The sequence below is a fragment of the Furipterus horrens genome, unplaced genomic scaffold (genome assembly GCF_987537825.1).
Source record: "Furipterus horrens unplaced genomic scaffold, mFurHor1.1.pri manual_scaffold_4, whole genome shotgun sequence".
NCBI lineage: Eukaryota > Metazoa > Chordata > Mammalia > Chiroptera > Furipteridae > Furipterus > Furipterus horrens.
In genome coordinates this window covers 54,256,535-54,282,184 of record NW_028327174.1, presented here as the reverse complement: position 1 = coordinate 54,282,184, position 25,650 = coordinate 54,256,535, and the positions used below count along the sequence as shown (strand labels likewise).

The following is a 25,650-nucleotide window of genomic DNA, read 5'->3' as shown; positions in this document are numbered from 1 at the left end:
ACAGCAGTCAGGTCTCAGCCTCTCACCTCCCAAAGGGGGTTCTCAGCCCTTGGCCAGAGTAGCTTTCACCTAGAAGTTTCCTTGCAGCAGTGCTGTGCTTAAGATCCTGACCCAGAGATCACTTGGGTTCCTCACCTAAGAAAGAGTCAGGACCTACAGATGTGAGTGGGATGGGGGCCAGCATTATCCCACAGTCTGACCAGCTGGCTTCTTCCTTGGGCTGCAGCTGACTGGAGGCGGGGTGGGGGGCACACTTAAAAAAAACAGCTGGGTGATTTGGGACAGAAAATATAGTAGCAGAAGGAAACTCATAGCAAAATAGAAAGCACATATTCTCGACACTCTTGTTCTGTGTCCCTGAGGCCAGAGTGGGGCAGGAGACTGGGGAACAGAGGGAGCAGGGTTTGATTTGGGGAATTATTGTTCTGGAAGGAGAGGAGTCCTGGAGGAAAAAGGAGGGAAGGGGGCTAGAAAGGAGAGGATGTTAGGAGAGAATCCAGTCCCCTAAGGTCCCCCTCCCCCAGACTAAAATAGACTAGAATCCTGAAAGGTGATCTCATTACACAGAGCCTGCGCTGGAGGAAGAGGTGGGCAGGGGGTCACCGCCTTCCCTTGCTACACAGATCCCTCCTCTACATCACCAGGGAACTGGGGAGAAGGAGGTGGCCCCCTTTGCAATATACCAACACCACCACTCCACCCCATGTTACAATTCTCCAGGTTTATAGGAATCTCTTCGGTTTGATCAAGAAGACACTGAGGGGCCAAAGCACCACCCTCCCTATCACTCCTAGGCTCTTGGTCAACTGCCAGATTCTAGGAAGGAACTCAACAGAGGTTTCCATACTCTGCAACCAAGAAGGGGGTGACCTGGAGCAGAATCCTCCTGGTGAGTGACCCCAAACTCCTGGGTTTTCAATTCTATCAGCTTGGGGTGAGGAGCAGCAGAACTCCAGGAGCCTGTGGAGGCCCGCCATCAGATCAGGAGCGCTCTGTACCTCAACTCCTGAGTAGGAACCCAGGCGGCACCCAGCGGCCCCGGAAGGCAAGGGGGAATCCCAGTTGGCCAGATGCCAGAGACGCCTGCCGTCTCTTTCGACCCCAAAGCTTCCTCGCTGAGAAAGTGAGGGAGACCTCACACACATATACAGGCTCCTCCGACCTCCGGAGGTGATTCCTTTCCTCATTAGGAAATTCTCGGCTCCCTTTTTCCAACTCCTTTTCCGAGCGTTTACGTTGTACATCTGGAAAGGAGGGGGGAGGAAGGAGGGAGAAGCAGAGAGAGGAGGGGGAAGAGCCAAACCCGCCCAGTCTGACCCAGTACAAACTACCGGCCTCCAGCTGGGGCTGAGAGAGAAGAGTGGAGAGGTGCGGCCCCCCCCACGCCCCTTCGGGGTGGGGGTCGCGGGCTCGGCGTCCCGAGGACCCAGGAATGCCCCCCCGCGCACCCCCCCGGCAGGCGGGGGGAGGGCTCAGCCGGGAGTTTGGCAAACTCCTCCCCGCGTTGAGTCATTCGCCTCTGGGAGGTTTAGGAAGCGGCTCCGGGTCGGTGGCCCCAGGACAGGGAAGAGCGGGCGCTATGGGGAGCCGGGCGCCAGGGTCCCCTCTCCACGCCGCGCAGCCACGTTGGGGCCCCCGGCGCCGAACCCCACTGCTGCCGCTGCTGCTGCTGCTGCTGCCGACACCCAGGGTCGGGGGCTTCAACTTAGACTCGGAGGCCCCGGCGGTGCTCTCTGGGCCCCCCGGCTCCTTCTTCGGCTTCTCGGTGGAGTTTTACCGGCCGGGAACAGACGGGTGAGTGAAGAGAGTTGGCGGCGGGATGGAGGGGGGAGTGGGGACGCCTGGAAGTGGGGGCGCGGCTGCAGTCTGGAGGGGACCGAGGCTTGAGTTTGAGGCGGAGTTTGGACGGACTAGGGCTGGAGTTGGGGGCCCGCGTCGGAGCTGGGGGCCCGCGCAGGAATAAGGAGGGGACAGTGGCCGGCGTGGAGGGGGCCTGGCGCTTGAGAGAAATCCCTGGAGAGACATGTGTGGGGTGGGGAGAGGACACGAAGCTGGAACCTGGAGAAGTCTGCGCAGGGTCTCGGGGCCAAGGGCGAGGAGAGCGCGTGCATGCAGAGCCGAGGGTCTCCGGCTGAGACCTGTGAGCTGCCGGGACCGTGGCGGGTGCGGGAGAACAGGGGTCGCGGAGGCCGGGAAGGGCTCTTGGGAGCACCCGGGGACCTCAGGTCCCCGAGGGCCATTGTGAGGAGAGAGAACTGGTCGAAGCAGAATGAACTGTGTGTAGTAAGAAGCGAGTCGGAGACTGAGGGGGCCCGGAGGTTAAATGGGGGCCAGCCTTATCCTCCCCTCCCCCTTCGGCTCAGACTGGGAAAGACCTGGGAGGGAGACCGCGGCTCCCTTCCCTTTCTTCTTGGTCTCCTACTCCGCCCTCCACCCTCAATCTCTGTTCAGATGAGGGTATCCGGAACTTGGGGAGAGTCCCGGGACCCTGGCACTGGGGGCGCTGGGGCTGGGGGTGGGTTCAGCCAAGGGCGGGTGCTCGGATGTGTCGGGAGGGGTGTGTGTGCGCGCGTGAAGGGGGGTGGGCGGTTTCCCTCTTCCTCTAGCTCTGGGGAGGAAGAGAAAAGCTGGTTTCCTGTAGCTTGTGGACTGGAGCTGAACTGAGACCGGGAATTCTGGGGCTGGGGTCGGAAGCTGAGGAGACGCGGACTCGCCGGGCCCAGTAGCATCAGAGCACAGGACATCGGAGACAGGGGAAGGCTCAAAGGAGGATCCTCATTCCCTTCTTGGCAGGGTGACCGTCAGACCGTACCCTGAGTGCATGGAAAGTGGGGAGCCCACAGGCATGGGGAAACCGAAGTTGGAGCTGAGGCAACATTAGAACTGGGGGTTTTATTTAAATGTAGGGGTTGGGAAGTAAGAGGGGAAGGAAGGTAGCTGCTCCTGGACTGGGACAGGGACCACCAGATGCCGAATTCCTGGTCCTCCACAATAATCCTTTCTCCCACATCTCTGGGCTCTGAGCTTCCCTCTGCTCCCCACCACCACCACCACCATTCCAATCACTAGTATCTCAGGGTTTGATAGGACCTCTGTCAGAGGTAAGCTGTTTTTACACCTGATATAGTTAACTGACCTTTACTCATTTTCTTTAATTTTTGGAGAAAAGGGTTAATCTTGCTAATTCAGCTGGGGAGGGAGGCTTAAATTTCTCTATTGTTTAGAGGACTTGGGAATGAGAAAAAAAGAAAGATAGTGAGATGTGAATCAATAATTTTAATTAGCAGAAAGAAAGAAAGATAGTTAGGCCCTAGCTGTTGGTTCCGGCCTATTCAAGGTCCCCACCCAACCCCCACCCCACCCCCCTGGCCTCTTGCCCAAACCCCATTGCATCACCCTGGCCTGGAACCTCTGCCATGTCTGGCCTCCCCAAGGCCCCCTCAAACTGCTTGCTACAACCCTAATGGAGTAAAAATGAGGAAGAGAAGGAGGGAGGGGCTGTGATTCTTCCCATCTCTGGGTAGCCTTCCTCTTACCCCATCCCACACCTAACAAGAATGTCATCTCCCTTTAAAACACTCCTCTGAAACATCTGGACTTTCATACACTTCCGGTTCCCTAGGTGTCTGTCTGGCCCCTGGCCTGATCCTGCAGTCCCTAAGGCCCTCTTCTAAAACAGGGCCCGCATTTTCATCCCTCTCCCCTCCCCTTCTCATCTCTCCTTCCAAGAGAACCCAGGTGTCTAGCTTGCACTCCTCCCCCTCTCATTTTCTCTTTACAATACACTCTTAGAGTAGGACTCTGAACATTCCACCTCGCCAGTGACCTCCCCTCCACCACAGCTGGGCCTTCAACTCCCTCCTACCCACAGGGGACACCCATAGCCCCTCACCTGGCACCATCCCTGGAGAGGGAGGGCCTCAGTGTTCTTGGTCCTTCTGTATCACTTCTCACTCTGGACACCACACAGCATCAAAGGGCAAGGTGAGCACCAAAGAGTTTGCATGGTCAGCAAGGGCCAAGCCTTAAGTTAGGTAGAACTGCATGTGCACCCTGGCCCCTCCACTTACTTGTTCTTTGTGTGACCTGAGGCCAATTCTTAGACCTGGTGTTCTTATGAAAATCAGATGCCTAACTTACGAGGCTGTTCTGAGGACTAAGTGAGACATTATATATGACATTTTATATATATATATATATATATATATATATCCTCATCTGAGGATACATTTTCTTTGCTTTTAGAGAGAGAGGAAGTGGGGTGGTATACAGAGAAACATCAATGTGAGAGAGGAACATCCATCAGTTGCCTTCGGCATGGGATTGAACCCACAACCTGGGTATGTGCCCTGAGCAGGAATAGAACCTGAGACCCTATGGTCTACTAGACAACATTCCAACCACACTGGCCAGGGCTAAATGAGACAATATATATAAAAGGCATCTTGTCCGTAGAGGGTGATCAATACATGGGAGGCATGATTTTTATGAGGTAACTGTTTTCTGTCTCTGCCTCTCTCCTCCATAAATACCACCTAGTTCTTTTTCTAAGTTTTCCCTCCATTCCTTACTTTCTTTTAATATTCACTTATAGCAGTGATAGTAATAATAGTCCCTCAAATTCCTTAGCACTTTCAGAGGAAGCATTATTGCTCCATTTTACTTTATATATTTACTAAGGTTTCAAGAGTCATAGAAGTTTAGAACAAGAATTTTTTTAGGGACCATTCAAGGGCAACTCATCATTTTATGGGTAGAGAATCCAAGGCTTGGAGAAGGAAAGTGACTTGGCCTAGGACACAAACATAAAGTACACCAGCCTTAGCCCAGCTCTTTTTCTCTTCTGGTACTTAGTTGCCACAAGTAGAGGCAACTCTCCCTCCCCAGCCAGCCAGGCATTTTCTTTCAGAATACACTGGGGAACCCAGAACTAGGTGTCCTCCTCGGCCTGGCCAGGGCTGCTATAAAACCTGCAGGAACTGGGCCCTGGTCCACTTGCTTCTCTCCACCCTAACCTTGTCAGGCCAACAGGGTCAAACAGTAACCATCTATTGAACAGGATCTTGGTTAATCAGAAGCTTGGCTGGGGAGATAGTGAAAAGGAGAGGGGGGGATAAATTGGCAGCAGAGTAGACCAGAACACTGGCCTAGGAATTAGGATTCTTAACTTCTGGTTTTTATACTGAGAAGGATTCTGAGTGACCTCGTTTTTCTGGGACTTAGTTTTGCCATCTGTAAAATAAGGACGTAGAACTCAGTCAGCAGGTTTGTGTGTATGTGTGTGTTTTTTTTTAATTACAGTAGTTTTTTTCTTTTATTTGTTTTTTTAATTCAAATGGTATCTTACCAGGACATTCTATATAAAATAAGGAAAAGAGGTTGCTCTAAAAGAAGATGAGGACCACACTAGCCTCTTCTTACTCTCTGTGGCAGCACTGAGGTCTCTATAAGAAAGTCTTCAAACCAGTGGATGCCCTCTACAGTGCCTTCCAGCTGTGGCAGCCTGTGTCTCCAGGCACCAACTCTAGAATTCCAGAGTTCAGAAGCTTCAAAGTAAATTATGGCAATTATTTTTTCCCTTGGGCTCTATATTTTAGAAGAGTTTATCTGCCAAACCACATTTAGTAAGAAATAATTCTTTTTTTTCCCATTTTATTTTTTTTTTATCAACTAGAAGTTAGAACAAGAAGACCATCTATAGCTGCCAGTCAGAGCTTGTGACCAATATGAGACAGCCAGGTTCTCTACATGAGCTGATATAATTCCAGCCAAAAGCAGATATACTTGAGGTTTTAATTGGCCTGGGCTCCCTTATCAGGTAAATGCATAATTTCCGTTAGGCTTTCTGAAAAATTGCACATAGCTCAAGGACCCTCCATTGTTACCTTATTGGACCCCTAAAAGGACCTAACTGCTTCAGGATTTAGGAAACCGGAACTGTGAGTGGGAGAGAATAAGGATAAGCTATGTGATGTGCCATCCCTGACACCAAGCACTTTACTTGGCACACAGGGGAAGGCAATAGTTATTAGACTGAGTTGAGGGAATTAGGACAGAAGGGCCCCTGAAGCCTTGGGTGTAAGCATGGGTGGTAGGGGACATGTCGGGATCAGGGACTGTCCCTTGCCTGCATGCCAGATCTGCCAAACCTTCACACAGCCACAATGCAGATGCCCCTGTCCCAAGTGAGCTTGTGGGCTTTACAAGCCTTGTAAGGTCTCTCTCTCTCTCTCACCTTCCGACTCTGTCAGACAAGCTCCAGGCTTCTTCCTCAGGCCATCCTCAAGAGCTGAGTGTGTCGGAAAACTTGGGAGTGGGAACTGGGTCCCTTGGCCACAGCCCTGTGTTCTCCTGGAAATAGACTATCAGAACTCCCAGAGACTTGGAGATAACCGAGGGTTAATTCAAAGTGTGACTTAAACCTAAAGCGTCTAGCTTACATCTAGAAGATTTCATATAAAATGACCACTTTGAGCTGTACAACCTCTTTTCCCAGAGAAAGAGGGAAGGCGTACAGCCCAAGTCCACACTGAGCTGGTGCCAGACCATCCTCCAGTGCTGCCTCCTGGTCCAGTGCTCTTTCCACTGCCTCCGGTACCACAACTTTCTGGGGCTGCCCCTGCTAAAGAAGTGTTGCACCCCTCTCTCCTCACCCAACCCTGGGGCAAGGCAGCCTCTCCCCACCACCGGCCTTACCTACTGGACCTGGTAACTGACCAGGTCAGTGTGCCATTGCCCACCCCCCAACAGTTTAATGTTGGAGTGAAAAGGGTGGGGCCCAGAGGGTGGGAGACAAACGGAGAAGTGAGAGGTTGGACACAGACAGGAAGCCACAGTCAGTAAACATTTCCTGTCCCCAGGGTAACCAAGGCTGGCACCCCACCCCCCACCACTGCAGGAACTCTCACTCTTAGGCCCCCCTCCTGTTCTTCTGGACCCTGCCTTCTCCCTCCCCCGTTCTTATGGTGTGGCCCTCCTAGACCACTGCTTACTCCCCACTTCGGTCCCTTGGAGCTGTTTCCCCTATTGCCATCCCCTATTCCTCTTGGACCCCCCTTTTCACCCCTTCCCCACCCAGTCCTCTTGGAAGACACCTCTTGCTTTTGTGACCTCTACCATAATCCCACACTTGGACACTTTTCTGGTAAGAAAGGCTGCAGAAGGTATCCTTACATCAGGGAAGGGGTGGTTATTGGGAATGCTGAAGCTGAAAGGGGACAGGAGTCAATAGAGATGGAGAAATCCACGATCTAAGATCAAGAGAAAGAGGACTCGAAAACTGAAACCAGGAGAGCAAGCAGTCACGGGGGCAGAGGAAGAGCGATTGGGAAGCAGTGCCAGAGGCAGGTAGGGGAGGAAAGCAGAGGCCAAGGCTCTCAGGGACACTGGCCCAGAGCCAGGCCCAGTTGCCCCAATTGCCAGATGCAGTCCTCCTGGGAGATCCTAGAGGACAAAGCCAAGAGGGCTAACTGCTATGCAGAAGTCTTAGAGGAAAGGGACCAAGGAATGGTAGAGGCAGAGCCAAAATGGGAAGATTGTCCATGACCATCCCATTATACAGGACCTCCAGCAAAGGCAACCCTTTCCTCGTCATTTCAGGGAGTACTGAGGAACTGTCCAGAACTAAGACTCCAGTAGAGCAGGATCTGAATTCGGACTTCTAGAGATGGTGTGTGGAAAAGGGGTTCTGGGGCTGCGGGCGTCCCCACCAGAGCCCAGGGTGAAGGCAGGCCCAGGCCCAGGGGAACGACATATTTTCACCATCCTCCAGCTCCTCTCTCCACTTCTGCTGCTTGATTTCCAAGACTCACATTTTCCTCCTACACGCCCCAGGGCTGGGCAGCTGGGCGGCTGGGCGGCTGGGCAGCAGAGCAGCCGGACGCCTGGGTCTTGGCCCAGAGAAAGGCTTTGGCTTGGGACTAGTGGGTACAGGCTAGGTGAGAGGACCCTGGGTGACAGGGGCTGCACATCCAGTCCTGGCAGGTCCATAGAGAGATGGAGAAGCTGAGGCCAGAACCTCTGGCCCCTCTTTCGCTTTCCAGAACTGACTCTGGCTCCTCTTTAACAACAGGGGAAGGTAGGAGAGGAAAGAGAGTGGTGGGAGGGGGGGAGGGGTTGTGTTAGTGACAGCTGCACATGGGGACCGCCTGACTCCAGCCTAGGCCTCTGGCATCTGAGGCATCTTCTGAGATATAAATACAACCCAGGGGGTATCCACCCCACCCCCAGCCAGCCCCTGGCCCAGAGGCCTGGGGTCCTTCCTGCCTTGGAAGACTGGGAAAGAGCCAGGAGCCTCCCTAAACTGCCCCTTCTTTCCCTTCCACAGGGTCAGTGTGCTGGTGGGAGCACCCAAGGCTAACACCAGCCAGCCAGGAGTGCTGCAGGGTGGTGCCGTCTACCTCTGTCCCTGGGGCACCAGCCTGGCACAGTGCACCCCTATTGAGTTTGACCGCCAAGGTAACCAACCCTCTTAGTCGGCCTGGGAAGTTCAGGGAGGGGTTGGGGGTGGGGCTGCGGCTTGGGGGCGGGGCCCGGTGGTGCCTGGAGTGAAGGGTAGAGCCTTCCCAGTTCCTTGGCGGTGTGCCCTCCCAGCGCTCTGATGCTCTGGTGGTGCTCCAGCTCTATGCAGCCGTGCAGCGGCTCCCCGTGGCACTCACACCACGTTCCCAGACCAGCCCAGCCCAAGGAGGGCGGGCATGATTCAGAAACATGTGGCTCTCATTTCCCCTGAATCACCCACAACTCAGGGAGGCCAGGGCAGTAACACAGACAAAGACAGGGAGAAGCACTTAGACTATTTGATTCATTTAACTAAGCACTGACTAAGTGATGGTGATTGCCAGGCACTGTGCTGGGTCTGTGGGGGTTGAAACATGGTTTAGCCACTGCCCTCAAGGAGCTCAAAGTCCAGATTAGATGCAGAGACAGAAGGAGGGGGACAGACAGACACGAGAGATAACAGCTAACACCTCAGGAGTACTTGCTCTGTGCCCGGCACTGTTGTAAGCACTTTATATATATTAACTCAATCCTTTCAACGACTGTGGTATTATTAGCCCCATTTTATAGGTGAGGAAATAGAGGTTAAGTAACTTGTTCAAGGTCACACAGCTAGTAAATGGAGGCGTAAGGACCTGAACTTGAGAAGTCTGTCTATGAGGGCACAAAAGGAGAAGTGCATAAAAAGATAGAGGCAATGGTAGGGAGATAAGATCATGAGACAGCATGATGTTTTTTAAGATTTTATTTATTTATTTATTTATTTATTTATTTATTTATTTATTTATTTATTTATTTTTAGAGAGAGGAGAGGGAGGGAGAAAGAGCAGGAAAGAGACATCAGTGTGTTAGAGAAACATGGACCAGTTGCCTCTCGCATGCCCCCAGCTGGGGACCTGGCCTACCACCCAGGCATGTACCCTGACTGGGAATTAAACCAGCGATTTCGGTTCATAGGCTGATGCTCAATCCACTGAGCCACACCAGCCAGGGCATGATTTTTTTTTCTTTTAAACTCAAAGACAGGTAAGAATCAGAGGAATGAAAAAGAATGTCCTATAGAGGGCAGAGCTAGGACTTAAGAAGACAGATGCACAGAGAGAAAACGAGAGAGTGAGAACCATAAAGGGACAGCAATCCAGAGGTGTGAGAAAGATCAAGACAAGAATAAGGTGCTTAGAGATGAGGCCCAGGTACAGAGAAGTGCAGCCAGAGGGTTACCCTCTTGGGAAATAGCCATTCCTTCCCTACTACCCTACTACCCCCACCTCACTGCAAGCATCCTCAGCCCAGCTGGACCAGGGGAAGGCAGCTCTGGAAACCCCAGGTGTGTGTGTATATAGGGGAGGGGTGAGTCAGGCTACACAAAACTGAGTCTAAAGACCCTTCCCCACTCCCTGCCCCAGTGCATCATGGGCTCCAGGCTTGCAATAACTTGGGCATCCCCAGGCTGACAGTGAGGCTGTGCTAGGGTTCAGTGGCCCACTACTCACGTGACTCGCCTTTCTCACTTCCCCAAGGCTCTCGGATCCTGGAGTCCTCACTCTCCATCCCAGAGGGAAAGGAACCTGTGGAGTACAAGTCCTTACAGTGGTTCGGAGCAACAGTTCGAGCCCATGGCTCCTCCATCTTGGTGAGGGACCAGCAGGCTCAGAGGGGATGGGCCGTGGTCCGGTATAGTAGGGCACAGGTCTGGAGGGAGGGAGGGAGGAGGGTTCCTGTTGGTCTAAACCTAAGCCTCCCTCCTCTGGGACCTTCCCAGGCCTGTGCTCCACTATACAGCTGGCGCACAGAGAAGGAGCCACTGAGCGATCCCGTGGGCACCTGCTACCTGTCCACAGACAACTTCACCCGAATTCTGGAATACGCACCTTGCCGCTCAGGTAGGGCAGGAGTGGCCATGTGCCTGCCTTTTCCACGTGAGTCCCTACACACCCTGCCTCCCATTAGTCTTATGCTCACTGTCCAGTTCAGGGAGGTCCTTCCTCAGGTCCCCTCTCCCACCTCCTTCCCCAGTCTCTCTTCCTTCCTGCATGACCCATCTGTGCAGGCCTCCTTCCCACCACTTTCTCCCCTCACAGATTTCAGCTGGGCAGCAGGACAGGGTTACTGCCAAGGGGGCTTCAGTGCTGAGTTCACCAAGGTGAGAGGGTGATCTGGGAAGAAAGTGGCTGTGGGTGGTAGATAACAAGCGGATCAGGACCAGATGGAAACTCACCTGCTTCCCCCCACAGACTGGGCGTGTGGTCCTGGGTGGACCCGGGAGCTATTTCTGGCAAGGTAAGTCCTTCTGTGTGGACCCCTAAGCCCCTGGCACAAGGCCTCTCACCATCCTTCCCTCCTCTCCCTTTCTTGAGACTTACATGTCCTCTTCCACCACCTTCCACAAGCTTCCCTTGTTTGAACCAGTCTTTTGAAATCCCACCCAGTCACCCCCTACCCCAGTGCCTCCCCTCCTTGCCGCCTCCTACTCTGTCCATCTCCTCCTCATCCTCTTCCCCAGGCCAGGTCTTGTCAGCCACTCAGGAGCAGATTGCTGAATCCTACTACCCTGATTACCTAATCAACTTGGTTCAGGGGCAGCTGCAGACGCGCCAGGCCAGTTCCATGTATGATGACAGCTATCTGGGTGAGTGAGCAAGTGGGAAGAAACTGCAGGGGAAACCTCAGGTGCCCCTGTCCTCACATGCCCCCTTGCCTCCTTTTCTTCCATCCAGGCATCCCCAGCCCCTCTGTCATACTTGTCATATGCAGGCCGACTATGAAGGCCCAGTGGGGGTGGGGGAGGGATTGGAGGATGGGCCAGGATAGATGTGTCCCCAAAGCAAGAATACTAATACCCACCCACCCTGTCCTTCAGGTTACTCCGTGGCTGTAGGTGAATTCAGTGGTGATAACACAGAAGGTAAGTGTGTCTCTAGGCTAGGGCCAAGGCAGGGGATGGATGGAGACCCAGGGCTTGTGATTCCCCTTTTCCCACCCCTAGTCTATAACTTCCTGTTCTCTTTGCAGACTTCATTGCTGGCGTGCCCAAAGGGAACCTCACCTATGGTTATGTAAGACCCTGCCTGACCCTCCCTTCTTTCCTTCTCTCCCCTGCCCTGGCTAATCGCAAAAAAAAAAAAAAAAAAAAAAACATGCTTGGCAGTTTGTGAGGATTCAAAAAATGGATCAGAACACAGGCTCTGGGGTCAGACCTGGGCTCAAGTTCTGCTACTTACTCTAGGTGAATCATTCTGTTATTTCTTCATACCCTATTTCATTCCGTAAAATCCTTGAGCCTGCTTGACTTCTCTGAGCCTCATTCTTCTGTATAATGGGATAATAATAGTTCTGACCTCACAAGACTCTTGTAAGGGTGAAATGAGATAATGCATGTAAAAGTACTTCGTGAACTGTTAGGCAGTGTACAACTGGTTGCTGTTATTATTAGACCACGACAAGGGCTTTAAAAAGGATACAGATAAGAATGCCATAGGAGATTATTCAATTAACATTTACTAAGGCAAGATAAAAGATAAGAAGATGAATAAGACATCATACCCTCTCTCATAAGGTGCTTCTGATCAAGTATGTAAGATAAAACACACAGAATTATAACCGAAGGTATAGCTACTATTTACGAGCCTCTTAGCATGTTGGACACTGTCCACTCATGATTTCTATTCTTCACAACACGCTGATGGGGATAGATATTACCATGTGCATTTGACACATGAGAAAGCTGAGGAGGCTCTAAGAGACCAAAGAAGTTGTTTAAGATCACACTGTTAGTAAGTGGGTGGACAGAGATTTGAAACAAGGTCTGTCTTATTCCAAAGTCAGCATCTCCTTGCACAATGATGAATTTCAGAAAAGTGGTTAAGATGGCGTAACAGTTTGGGAGAAGGAATAACCTCCTTTCCAGGGCAGGGATGGGTCAGAGAAGGCTCTATGAAGGATGAGCGGAGATGAGGTGAGAGGGCATCTTAGGCAGGAGCATGACAAAAAGCATGGAAGAAAATTAAAAAATTTTAAAATGCAGGCCTGTTTAGCAGACCCATGGGCTGATTGAGGTTGAGGAGAATAAGAAAAGGTTGAGCAAAAGCAGACAGGTAGGGGCCAGTTATCTAGTGCCTCACAGGACCAGCCAAGGAGTCAAGACTTGGGGCAGTGGCTGCAGGGAACCCCTGTGGGTTTCCAAGCCAGAGGTGTCCTTCCGGGATCTGCTTGAGGCCAGTCATTCTGCTGCAGTGGGGGGAGGGTGCTAAGAGGAAGGGACAGTCTGAGTCAGGCAGGGAGGTGGCTGGGAGGCTCTCCAACAGTCCTGTGAGAGGACTCTCACCAGAGTAACAGCGGGGAGAGTGGGGAAGAGAGCAAGGAGTTGAAAGACTTGGGGACTGATAGGGTCAGCCACTAAGGGAGGACATAAGGAAGACGCGCGTGTTCGTGGTTTAGGAGGGCTGGAGGACGAGGAATGGCTGAGGCCTCATTGTGCATTCAGTCATGCAGCTCATAATTACTGAGTGTCTACTGCTTGCCAAGCACTACTTTAGGCTTTGGGGAGAAAGCGAAGAGCAAAACCAAGCTCCTGCCTGTGTAGATCTTCTATTCTAGTGGGTAGAGATGGACCACAGACAGACAAATATGAAATCTGACAGTAGTCAATAAGTGATATGGAGAAAAATGATAAAGTAGCTGTGGGACTGAGCTGCTGGCATAGAGATAGGAATGTGAGGGCAAAGCTCGGGAGGGAATTAGGGGACAAGTAGTCTGTGTCTCCACGGAATACCTGCCCTTGGGTAGCCTCTACCTATCTGCCCTTCATCTGTGGGATGGTCTGGGAGTCCAGGACCAATGATCATCTCTCTTCATTACCAGGTCACCATTCTTAATGGCTCAGATATTCGATCCCTCTACAACTTCTCAGGGGAACAGGTGAGGACACCCCTAACTCCATCCCAACTTAGCCCTCTGCCAACCAAGCTCCAGCTCTGACCCAACAAGCTTAGCCCAACTTCTCAGGCTCCCTGGAGTTTCTGGCCTCCCCCTATAGCTCCTATGGAGTCCGTTGATTAAACACCTAGTTTTGACCCAGAGCTGTCCCTCTGTCCTCCCCAGATGGCCTCCTACTATGGCTATGCAGTGGCTGCAACAGATATCAATGGGGACGGGTGAGTAGTGGGAAAAGGCACACCATGATGCCCTTCCCAGGAAGGAAGAGTGGGGTGGGACAAAGAAATGCGAGAGTTTTTCTCCGGGTTCTTCCCCTGGATTCTCCTCACTTGTGCCTACATTCTCTTTGTTCAGGGTAAAGGAGAGAGGTGAGAGCTAAGACCAGAAGACCTCAGCTCCTCTTCTCACTAGGGTGGGAGGGAGCCTGGGATCCAGGATGCCTGGAATTTCCTGGCACTGTGATTGAGGAGGGGTGGTGGCAAGGCAGAATGTCCGGATACCTAGATTTTTTTCCGCCTACCCCTAGGCTGGACGACTTGCTGGTAGGAGCACCCCTGCTCATGGAGCGGACAGCTGATGGACGACCTCAGGAGGTAGGCAGGGTCTACATCTACCTTCAGCAACCAGCGGGCATGGAGCCCACACCCACCCTTACCATTACTGGCCATGATGAGTTTGGACGATTTGGAAGTTCCTTGACTCCCCTGGGGGACCTGGACCAGGATGGCTACAATGGTAAGTAGTACAAGGAGCTGAGGAGGAGTCAGGGGCCCGAGTCAGAAGGGATTTAGAAAGAGGGTGGCTAAGATACCCAGACCCCTAGTGACTTCCCAAGGAGGTATGTAAACTTTAATCCTAATGTCTAAGTCTAGAGGCTTTGAACAAATTAGAATACCGGGAATGACAGATAGGAAAAATAGGATCCTGCAGTTTGGCGGTAAAGATTTGGACTCCTGGATTCTGGGCCTGCTGACTGGTGTGTGTTGTGTGTCTTGCAGATGTGGCCATCGGGGCTCCCTTTGGTGGGGAGACCCAGCAGGGAGTGGTGTTTATATTCCCTGGGAGCCCAGTGGGGCTGGGCTCTAAGCCTTCCCAGGTTCTGTTGCCCCTGTGGGCAGCTGGCCACACTCCAGACTTCTTTGGCTCTGCCCTGCGAGGAGGCCGAGACCTGGATGGCAACGGATACCCTGGTGAGTTGTACCCTAGGCCCTGGTCACCTTTGAGTTCCTCTGTCAGTGGCCCCTAACCCATCTCTGCACTTTCCTAAGGTCCTGGGTGCTGTTCTAGGATATTGCCACCAGATGGCGATGTCCCCTCACTTCAGCCTTCTTGAACAATGAAAGTGGAAGGGTGTTAGGAAGGATCCTGATTTGGGCTTGTTGTAAGGCGTCATTTCTTGACTTCTTACAGATCTGCTTGTGGGATCCTTTGGTATGGACAAGGCTGTGGTATACAGGTATGAACTCCAGGGTGGGCAGCCTGTGTAGAGCGGGAACTGGGGAGTTCCTCAATAGGGCTGAGGTTCGAAAAGTGTACACTAGGATCCTGGGGCTTGAGCCTCAGCTTCCTCTGCCCAAGTTCCAGAGGAGTCTTAAGTTCTCTACTGACGCCACATCCACTCTTGGCAGGGGTCGCCCCATCGTATCTGCCAGTGCCTCCCTCACCATCTTCCCTGCCATGTTCAACCCAGAGGAGCGCAGCTGCAGCTTGGAGGGGAACCCTGTGGCTTGGTGAGCTGAGGCCCAGCAGATTCCAAGGACCAGTCTGAGTTACCTCAGTCTGTACCTTGGAGTGGGCAGGGAGAGCAGGTCTTCAGAAGGAGACAAAGAGGGGTGTCCTAGTCCGGGTCTGTCTGCGAGATAGGTGGAGGATAGGATGCCTGTCCTAAGTGGGTATATCAGCTTTCCCCTTTGTCTTCCTCCAGCATCAACCTTAGCTTCTGCCTCAATGCTTCTGGAAAACACGTTCCTGACTCCATCGGTAAAGAAGACTCCTGAATCTCTCAGGCACTGGGACAGGATGGAGAGGCTAGAGATATGGGCACTTACCTTCTCTCTGAATAGATTAGGAAGGAGAGGGAGAGGCAGATTCCCCTTAACATACATCCCACTGCAGGCTTCACGGTGGAGCTCCAGTTGGACTGGCAGAAGCAGAAGGGAGGAGTGCGGCGAGCACTGTTCCTGGCCTCCAGGCAGGCGACCCTGACCCAGACCCTACTTATCCAGAACGGGGCTCGGGAGGATTGCAGAGAAATGAAGATCTACCTCAGGGTATGGACTCAGGCAGGATATGGACCATACCTGGTGACAGTGGCTGCAGAGAACTGGGGGCCCCTCCAAGATTAGGAGATTCCCTTGAAAGGCTTGAGACTTTGGGGGGCTAAGGAAGGGGACCCTCTGTCAGAGGAACTGGGAACGAACGAAGCTGCCAGGGTCTCTCAAACAACAACGATGGTCAAGTTTGGACACCTGAATTCTTGAAAGCCCTAAGTGGACAAAAGGAGACATGAGAAGCTGAGGATCAGGGCCATCAAATCCCTGGTGTCTCCTGACTCTGAACCCTCTCCCCTGTCCCAGAATGAGTCAGAGTTCCGAGACAAACTCTCCCCGATTCACATTGCCCTCAACTTCTCCCTGGACTCCCAAGCTCCTGTGGACAGCCATGGCCTCCGGCCAGTCTTACATTATCAGAGCAAGAGCCGCATCGAGGACAAGGTAAGGACAGGGTAGAGAAAAGCCAGGAGGAGAGGGGGCTGGGCACCTGGGGGCAAGGCTAGGAGGGGTTCTAAGCTCCCTCTCTGAAGGCTGCTCTGCTTCCCAGGCTCAGATCTTACTAGACTGTGGAGAGGACAACATCTGTGTGCCAGACCTACAGCTGGAAGTGTTTGGGTAAGTAAAGGTTAACAACAGGCTGGAGGGTTCCAGATACCAAGCTTTTGAGCAGGACACATGAAACTTGGAAGTACCTGGCACCTGAAAAAGTGCAGTATGAATATACTAGCTAGCTGTGTGACCTTGGGAAGTTGCTCAACTTCTCTGAATTTCAGCTTCTTCATCCATGTAGTGGAAATAATAGCATCTATTTCTCTAGCCTTTTGGAAGAATTAAATGAAATAATTTACATAAAACATTTAGCATAGTGCGTGCCATAGAGTTGGAACTCAGTAAATGGTATCTATTATTATTATGTTTGTTTTTTAAGATTTTATTTATTCTTGGAGGGGAAGGGAAGGAGAAAGAGAGGGAGAGAAACATCAATGTGTGAGAGAAACATCGATTGCCATCTCTAGAATACACACACCCCAACCCAACTGAGGACCAGGTCTGCAACCCATACATGTGCCCTGACTGGGAATCGAACCTTTTACTTTGCAGGAAGAATCCCAACCAACTGAGCTACACCAGTCAGGGCTATTATTATGTTATTGTTATTGCAGCCTTTTGTCCTGGTTTGGAGATTAATTCCAGTGTCCCTTACCTTGTGTGCCCTCTCCAGGGAGCAGAACCACGTGTACCTGGGTGACAAGAACTCTCTGAACCTAACTTTCCACGCCCAGAATGTGGGTGAGGGTGGCGCCTATGAGGCTGAGCTCCGGGTCACCGCTCCCCCAGAGGCTGAATACTCAGGACTTCTCAGACATCCAGGCGTATGAGCAGACTCTCAGGGGAGACTGTCGGGTGGGGCTTGGGAGGAAGCCCTGACAGAGAGGGGCACCAAAACCTTACTTGCACACCCACCCCACCTCTAGAACTTCTCCAGCCTGAGCTGTGACTACTTTGCTGTGAACCAGAGCCGCCTACTGGTGTGTGACCTGGGCAACCCCATGAAGGCAGGAGCCAGTGTAAGTCGGGCTGGAGAGAGGACCTGAGAGGACCGTGACTGCTGGGGCGGGCAGGAGGGCAGGAACTGAGGTAAGGCAAATGCCTAACCTAACAGCCCCCCTGTCCTCCCTCTCCGTCCCGTAGCTCTGGGGTGGCCTTCGGTTCACCGTTCCTCACCTCCGGGACACGAAGAAAACGATCCAGTTTGACTTCCAGATCCTCAGGTAGGGAGTGGGAGGGGCCGGGCTTCAGCCGAGGCGGGGGCGGGGCCTGAGCCAGTGAAATCCTTCCTCGCTGGGCTCCAGCACCACCTCAGTCTCTCCATCCCACAGCAAGAATCTCAACAACTCTCAAAGCGAAGTGGTTTCCTTCCGGCTCTCGGTGGAGGCTCAAGCCCAGGTCTCCCTTAACGGGTCAGTGCCCAGGGGAAATGGGGCCTCGCTGGGAGGACGGATGGACTTCTAGGGAAGGATGCATCCGGGTCCCTTCCACTGTCCTCTAAACCAATGATCCCCAATCTTTTTGGCACCACAGACTGGTTCCGTTGCGGACGGGGGTTGGGGGAAGCTCAGGTGAACTTCGCTTCACCGGCTCGCCGGTTGTGAGTGGGGGGTGGGGGAGTGGGGGGTGGGCAGGAGGCGGAGCTCAGTCGAGCTTTGCTTGTGGCCAAGTTCCTAATAGGCCGATGCCCGGTGTGGGCCTGGGGGTTGGGGACCCCTGCTGTAAACCACCCTCCTCCTTAGTGTCTCCAAGCCTGAAGCAGTGCTATTCCCAGTGAACGATTGGCATCCCCCAGACCAGCTTCAAAAGGAGGGGGACCTGGGCCCTGCTGTCCACCACGTTTATGAGGTGAGGAGAGGTGGAGGCAGGGAAGACTAGGTCCAGAGCAGGCAGCTGGGAGTGGAGGGTGGGGCCTCAATGAATGACCAGGAAGGAGATAGTATGAGTGACAGGGGGCTGGGACCATAATGAGGGACTGAAAGGAAGAAAGGAGGGAGGAGGGGCAGTGATATGTAAAGGCCTGGGCAGGGTCAGTTGTGAGAGAGCCTGAGGAAATAAAGGCCAGTTGAGTGACTTGGAAGGAAAGATGGAGCGTCCTCCAAGAGTATTGGTGAGAGAGGATTTCGTCTATACCCATTGATGTCCTCTTTAACTCCTGAGGTAGGAGGCTAGAAGCAGTGTGCATACAAGGGAGGACCCAAAGAACACCGAAATTTATTTATAAAAAACTCCAGTACAAGGAAGTACTCACCACTTGGTACAATACACCTATCAAGATGTTTTTTCCACTGCTCAAGACAGTTTTTTAATTCGCTGATTTTGATGCCTTTTAGTGCTGCTTCTGTTTTTTATTTCACCTCTTCCACATCGGCAAAACACTTCCCTTTGAGGCCTTTTTTTCATCTGGGAAAACAAAAGAAACAGGAAAACAAAAAATGTTGCTTGGGCAAGAGTGGGTGAAAAGGGAGGGTGGGGCATGGGGGTCATGCCATTTTTGGTCAAAAATTGCTAAACACTCAGCACAGTGTGGGCAGGTGCACTCATAAATCACCCATCATGAAATGGGCAAATAAGTTGAAAAAGTCTTCAAAAAAATTCACTGAAGCTGAACTCAGCCTCTTGCAACAACACCAGCTGGTACACTGATACAGATGGGTTCCTAGAACACTCACCTAATGTGAGAAGCCTGTACTTCAAGGGGCCCACCCTCCAGAGACAATTCCATTTTGGGGGGTGGGGTCCCCCCTCGTAGAGTGGGCTATGGTGACCCTGGGTCTCAATGGGGCAGAATCGTTCCCTTTCTCATGATGATTGTGCTCTCTTCTCAGCTGATCAACTTGGGCCCCAGCTCCATTAGCCGGGGCGTGCTGGAGCTCAGCTGTCCCCAGACTTTGGAAGGTCAGCAGCTCCTCTACATGACCAGGTTTACTGGACTCAGCAACTGCACCTCCAGTCACCTCCTCAATTCAGAGCACCTAGAGGTGAGAGGCCTGGAGACTAGCATGTGGGAGAGACCAAGGCTGAGAGGTTTGGGGAAGGTCACTGGGGGCCTGGAAGGGTCAATGGGGATGTGCCTGAAACTACGTCTTAGGCCGTTGGGCAGGGGTCAAAACGCCCACAGACACCTCATTCCGCCTGAAGTACCCTTCCTTTATTCCTTGCCCTGGCATATTCTGAGAGCCCAGCTCTGTGCCAGCTCCTCTGGGAAGCATTCTTCAGATCTGTACCCCTGGGCCCCAATAACTGTTTACTTACTAACTAATTAAATGAGTGCCTGCCCTGAACCCTATTACAGGCTCAGGAAATATGGCACCATGCAAAACTAGCAAGGCGCCCACTCTCATGGAGCTTATATTTTAGTGGAGGGTAATAGACAATAAAAATTTTTTAAAAGAGAAATACGTAGGTATTGAAAAGTAATAAAAGTGCACTGCTAGCATGCTGGGGTATGGTAGGGACTGGAGACTCAGCCATCAGGAAACACCTCTTGAGGCCTGAAAGATAAGGATGAATCTGCCTGTGAAGACTTGGGGAAGAGCATTCCAAGAAGAAAGAAGAGCCAGTGTCAAGTCCCTAAGACGGATGGGAACCTAATTATTTATTTATACATCTCTTCCTTGTAAACTCCAAGGACCAAGTCTTATTCATTTCCGTGTTTCACACTGAGCTTGATGATTTGCCACCAGAGGCAGTCAGTTGAATGGATAAAACACAGGTTGAAGGTGCCCTGGAACCCAGGTGCAGGCTGACTTAGACACTGTAATGAGGTGGGAGAGGCAGCTAACAGTCTCTTTCCTCTTCCAGTTGGATTCCAAGGGTTCCCAGAACCATAGACTGCAGAGACGGGAAGCTCCAGGCCAGACCCCTGCCTCCTCAGGGCCTGAGATCCTGGTAAGTAGTCCTGGGAATGAAGTCTGGGCCCAGGCGTTGAGTACCTATTTGAGTTCTCAAAGGGCACAATTTCAGGTTCAGGCTTCCTCTTTCTTCCCAGAAATGCCCAGAGGTAGAGTGTTTCAGGCTGCGCTGTGAGCTTGGGCCACTCCACCGACAAGAGAGCCGAAGTCTGCAACTGCATTTCCGAGTCAGGGCCAAGACCTTCCTGCAGGTAAGGGAGCTTTACTTCAGCCCTAACCCTCAAGCTTCGGGCCTGCTTAACTGACCCTCCTTCTCTCCACTGCCCTAGCCACATCCTTTTGAGGAATGGGACCCAGGCACTCCAGCTCCCCTCCTGTCCTTTAGTCCAGGGCTGTGTCCTTGGCGCCACCTAGTGGCCTCACTGGGAAGAGTGACAATTTCCCTTTCCGGGCCCATTCAAAGGTGGGAGGGCTGGATGAGACCAGTGTGCAGAGAATGATAGAAAAAGAGAGATGGAAGATAAATCTATAGCGGAGAGACAAGCAGTTGTAAGAATAGTAAATAGCAGTCACTTATGAAGTGCACACCATGGACCAGGTATTGTCCTGGGTGCTTAACCCACATTGATTCAAAAAAAATTATTTTGAACATGCAGTCATCTAATTATGCACTATTTAGTTATAACTAGTCATTTACACATTTGTCATCTCATGTAAGGAATGTAGAGATTCAGGAGGGAATGAGCCCTAAATAAAGAAAGATCAGAATCTGACCCAGACCATGGGGAGCCCTATGTCCTCAAAACCCCCAGGAGGGGCTGCCCTAAACGCCTTTCTTCCACCTACAGCGAGAGCACCAGCCATTTAACCTGCAGTGTGAAGCTGTGTATGAAGCCCTGAAGATGCCTTACCGAATCCTGCCTCAGCAACTTCCTCGAAGGGAACTTCTGGTGGGTCCAGGGGCAGAGGTCTGGGCCAAGGAAGATAGGGCTCTTGAGTGCTGGCCCTAGCACTAGGACTGGGACATAGATTGGTGCTGGCCTTGTTGTTGTAACAAATATTTATTGAGTGTCTACTATGTCCTGTGCTAGGGATATAAAGATAAGCCAGATGGACAGGGCATCTTCACTCCTAGAGTTCACAGTCTACTGGGCAATAAGAACACAGTGTGACAAGTGCCAGGATATTTATGGGAACACATCATAGAGACACTTGAACACAGTCTTACAGGGTCAGGAAAGGCTTCCTGAAAGAAATGATGTTTAAGCTGAGACCTGAACTACAAGGCTAACCACTCAGGAAAGGAATATTCTCTGAGGAGAGGAAATTAGCAAGTTTGAAGTCCCAAAAGTAAGATACAATAATGCACATTTTAAGAATTTAAATTTTTCCCTGACCGGTATGGCTGAGTGGATTGAGTGCCTGCCTGTGAAACAAAAGGTCACCAGTTCACCCTGGCTGGTGTGGCTCAATAGATTGAGCACTGGCTTGCAAACCAAAGGGTCACCAGTTCAATTCTCAGTCAGGGCATGTGCCCGGGTTGCAGGCCAGGTCCCCAGTTGGGGGGCGCATGAGATGAAACCATACATTGATGTTTCCCTCTCTTCCTCCCTCCTTTCCCCTCTCTCTAAAAACGAATAAATAAAATACGTTTTTTAAAAGGAATTTAAATTTTGAAGTTCAGAATTCTGTTAGTCCAAGATGGGAGGTGAAAGGTGGGTCCAGGTCTAATGGCGAGTGGCAGCCAAGTGTAGGTGGAAAGAACTAATGACTTTTCAGTGACTTCTCCTGACTTGCTCCCTAGGTGGCCACAGCTGTGCAGTGGACCAAGGCAGAAGGCAGCCACGGCGTCCCGCTGTGGATCATTATCCTAGCCATCCTTATTGGCCTCCTGCTCCTGGGTCTGCTCATCTACATCCTCTACAAGGTCAGCCACATTCTACCTGTGACTTGGCCACCCTCTCATCAGGTTCTACCCTTGACCAAGCACAATCCCAGGCATCTGCCTCCAGATAAATTCTCTAGCCCCTAGCCACATGCATCCCATCCTGACCCTGCCTGTAGGATCCTTCACTTTATTCTGCAGCCCCTGACTTAGGAAGAGTCTTGAATCAAGCTGAATGATTTGCCTATACTTGCAAAATCAGTGTTACTGACAGGTGGCAAATATACGGCACTTGTGCTGTCACTTCCTCCAAAGACCCATGGCAGCTATCACTAATTGATCATACCCTAGCAGTGGCTCAGAATCCTCAAGAGGCATCCAATAGTAGGCAATCAGACTTAGAACTTGAGTTCAAACCTATTTGTTATCCCTGGCTTACGTGTGGACATTTTTATGGCACTGATGAAAAGACCCCTTTATACCAAAGCACCCCCAGTTTTAGCCCTCCTGGTCCATTAAACCTCTTGGAGAGGTAGATATAGCAGCCTAAATTTAGGCCACTTTTGTGAGACAGGGAGATTGGAAGCACTGGAGTCCTCTTCGGTCCCTCTTAGGATAAGATCTGGGGAGAAATGGGAACCAGAGTATCTAAAGTCTCCCTTCTTTCCCCTTCATTAGCTTGGATTCTTCAAACGCTCCCTCCCATATGGCACCGCCATGGAAAAAGCTCAACTCAAGCCTCCAGCCACCTCTGATGCCTGACTCCTCCTAATCCCAGACTCCAATCCAGAAGGCTCAGTTCCCCCACCCTTAGTCAATGGACAGGGAGGGAGCTGGGTGCTTCCTGAAGGTGCTGACGGCTGGGGAGAAGCTCCTCTCCCCAGCCCAGAGACATACTTGAAGGGCCAGAGATGGTAGATGAGGAGCTGGGGATCCCCGCCCCCATGCACTGTGAAGGACCCTCATTTACACATGCCCTCCTTATGGATGGGGGAACTCAGCTCCAGGGACAGAGGTCCCAGGCTCCCTGCAGCCTTTGCTTTTTGGAGAGAGTTTCCTGAAAACAACTTGGAACCAGAACTGGGGAATCCAATCCCAGTTCTCTGGCGAGACTTGCCACCAGGACTTTCTGTCCAGCTCCAGCCTGCAAAGATCTGTCCTCAGCTTTGCCAGAGATCCACAGGAAGTCCCAACTAAGAACCTGGAACCTGAGGAGTAAGACTTGGCAGCTCTGGACAGCCCCCACCCTGGTGGGCAAATAAGAAACACTAACTGTGGATGGTGCCCCAGGACCAGCTCAGGAGAGATCCCGAACAAGGATCAATGCTGGCCCAGAACCAGCTCCAAGGAGAATCAGAACTCTAATGGGGCCAGACTGAACTTGGGGCCTGGGGTTGATCTGGGACCCAGACTCAGACATTGGTAACCTAACCAGGCAGATCCAGAACAACATTTGAGCCTGCACCCGACACCTGGGCCTGGAGGCCCAATCCACATCTGACTCAGGAGAAGTCAGGAATTGCCCAGGACTCTGAAGGGGCCATGATGGCAACAGATCTGGAACCTCAGCCTGGCCAAAGGCAGGCCCTCCCAGTCCCTTGGAGAAGGGGGAGCCCACTGTCCTGGGCCTGCAGAATTTGGGTTTTTCCCACCAGCTGCACTGATGCTGCCCTTCTTCTCCCTGCCCAACCCTCCCTTCACCCCGGCTCGGGATGCCCGGGACTTATTTAAACTCTGTTGCAGTGCAATAAACCCGGCCCGGTGCCCCCACTGACCAGAGCTGGAATCTCTTATATTCTCTCCAAACCCATCCTGGGACCAGACAGCTTGGTGGGTAGGAAAAGTCTGTTTATCACAGCTTCTTTCCACTGGGAGCCAAGATTATAACCTCCAGGAACTGTGAAATTTATTTTGTAGTTCCCTTCTCTTAGGTGAAAGATGATGATGGAAGGGGTGAAAGGAAGGAAGGCTTGACTCTTCTGCCCATCATTCAGCATCACCAGATCTGGTCCCTGACACCTCCAAGAGAGGAAAAGAAATCCCTTCTCTTTGAGGATTAGGGTAGAATGCAAAGGGAGAGGTCCAGGTTGAAGGTAGAGGAAGATGGTGCAGAAGACTCACTTAGGCTTCCCTAAATCAGAATGATGAAATAGGTTGAGGGAGAAAGCCACAAAACTAAGTCATAAGAAATTGGGGTTTTGTTTTGTTTTTATTGCTTATTGTATGCTGGTGGGTAGAAGAAGTATTAAATGTATACATACATTATCTGCTTTAATTTCTATAAATAATCCTGTGAAGTGGGTACAATTAAGCCCATTTACACAAGGAGGAATTGAGATCCAAAGAAGTTAAGTAATTTGCCCAAGGTCACACAGTGAGTTCCAGAGCAAAGTAAAATTCAACCTTGACTATGAAAGCCCTCCTCCTTAACCAACATGCCGTAAGGTTCAGGACTTTGAAGAGAAGTAACAGTGAGGGTGCCCCTCAGGGTCCTCTGTCTCCTCAAGGCCTGTCCTAACCTGCAGCCAGAGAAAGGAGAGGGGTGCTCAAATTCTAATGGGATTGTTGGAGGCGAAGATGTCTTTGTCATGCTAGACCAGAGTTCAGCCACCAGAGGGCAGCAGAGCTACAAATTTATGGAAATTTGGGACAGGGAGGGTATAAGGTCCCTCACTCTCCTCCATCACCAATATTTTTTTTATTAAGATATCATTTATCTACTTTTAGAGAGTGGGGAAGGGAGGGAGAAAGACATCAATGTGTGGTTTCCTCTCACGCACCGCCAACAGGGGACCTGGCCTGCAACCCAGGCATGTGCCCTGACTGGGAATCGAACTGGAGACCCTTTGGTTCGCAGGCTGGTGCTCAATCCACTGAGCCACACCAGCCAGGGCACCAGGACTATTCTTATTAACTTAGGCTCCTACCTAGCAATATCTGCATCACCTCATGCTATCTTTCCTGGGAAATCAAGCCTGCTCCTCACTCCAATCTGTGACTTACTGATAATTCTGTATCTCAGGAACTTCTTCCCAGAACCTTTAAATGAAGATTGACTGATAGGGAACAAGAGACTGATGAGGTAAAGAGCAACCCAGTATTTACAAGAACAGCAGCTGTGGTATAACAAAGCACTAAGAATTCTCAAGGAAAAAATCCCATACTTCCCTCTTGGGGGAGGGGTGGGGGTCAAACTTCAAGGGCTACATATGAGATTTCCTACACTATTGTGAGGAGGAAATGAGGAAGGAAGATGGGCTTTGAATATTGGGCTGGTGTCATGGGTGTAAGCAGTACCTATACCTTTGAGTCTCAGACTAACAAGGTCTCTCACAATGGAAGAAAGGAATTTCTTAGGCTCAGAAATGCTGCAGATGTAATCTAGCACCAGCCTCTCTGTCCCTGAACAGTAATTTGCAGGCTCTGGTCTGTTTTCCCTTCTGTATCTCCCAGCCCCTCCAGAGCATGTCAGCCTCCCATCTAGACCTGAGTGATCCAGAGGGACCCAAGGGTGGGGAGCTAGGAGGCCTGAGCCCTTTCCTTGTCTGTTGATAGAGATGGAAAGGAGGCCCTGGAAAGGGAACAGAGTATCTGGGGGTGCAGGGAGGGGGAGGGGGCCCAGGAGAGGCAGCTGGCAGGCAGGAAGCTGATCTGG

At 51.6% G+C, this 25,650-nt stretch overlaps 1 protein-coding gene across 1 annotated transcript; it reads left to right on the top strand.

Annotated features, from left to right (window-relative positions):
- The first annotated feature begins 1,327 nt into the window (after nucleotides 1–1,327).
- Nucleotides 1,328–23,769, top strand: ITGA5 (integrin subunit alpha 5). Its single transcript, XM_090273317.1, has 30 exons — nucleotides 1,328–1,794; nucleotides 8,327–8,457; nucleotides 10,020–10,132; nucleotides 10,262–10,382; nucleotides 10,581–10,642; nucleotides 10,734–10,779; nucleotides 11,003–11,128; nucleotides 11,360–11,404; nucleotides 11,512–11,555; nucleotides 13,360–13,416; nucleotides 13,600–13,652; nucleotides 13,961–14,169; nucleotides 14,433–14,624; nucleotides 14,845–14,890; nucleotides 15,063–15,164; nucleotides 15,359–15,414; nucleotides 15,550–15,704; nucleotides 16,011–16,148; nucleotides 16,255–16,322; nucleotides 16,930–17,080; nucleotides 17,183–17,275; nucleotides 17,400–17,479; nucleotides 17,588–17,668; nucleotides 17,999–18,104; nucleotides 19,085–19,237; nucleotides 20,061–20,147; nucleotides 20,248–20,361; nucleotides 20,959–21,060; nucleotides 21,915–22,037; nucleotides 22,674–23,769. Exons 1-30 carry the CDS (start codon nucleotides 1,433–1,435, stop codon nucleotides 22,755–22,757), a joined length of 3,300 nt encoding a protein of 1,099 aa, XP_090129443.1. The 5' UTR covers nucleotides 1,328–1,432; the 3' UTR covers nucleotides 22,758–23,769.
- Nucleotides 23,770–25,650: the final 1,881 nt, after the last annotated feature.

What these genes read in the sequence shown, in the direction of transcription:
- ITGA5 (XM_090273317.1), top strand. Translation starts at nt 1,433, where the DNA reads ATGCCCCCCCGCGCACCCCCCCGGCAGGCGGGGGGAGGGCTCAGCCGG. An exon ending in AGAGCCGCATCGAGGACAAG is followed by an intron (nt 16,149 to 16,254) that starts GTAAGGACAGGG and finishes TCTGCTTCCCAG; the next exon opens with GCTCAGATCTTACTAGACTG. An exon ending in CTGTCCACCACGTTTATGAG is followed by an intron (nt 18,105 to 19,084) that starts GTGAGGAGAGGT and finishes CTCTCTTCTCAG; the next exon opens with CTGATCAACTTGGGCCCCAG.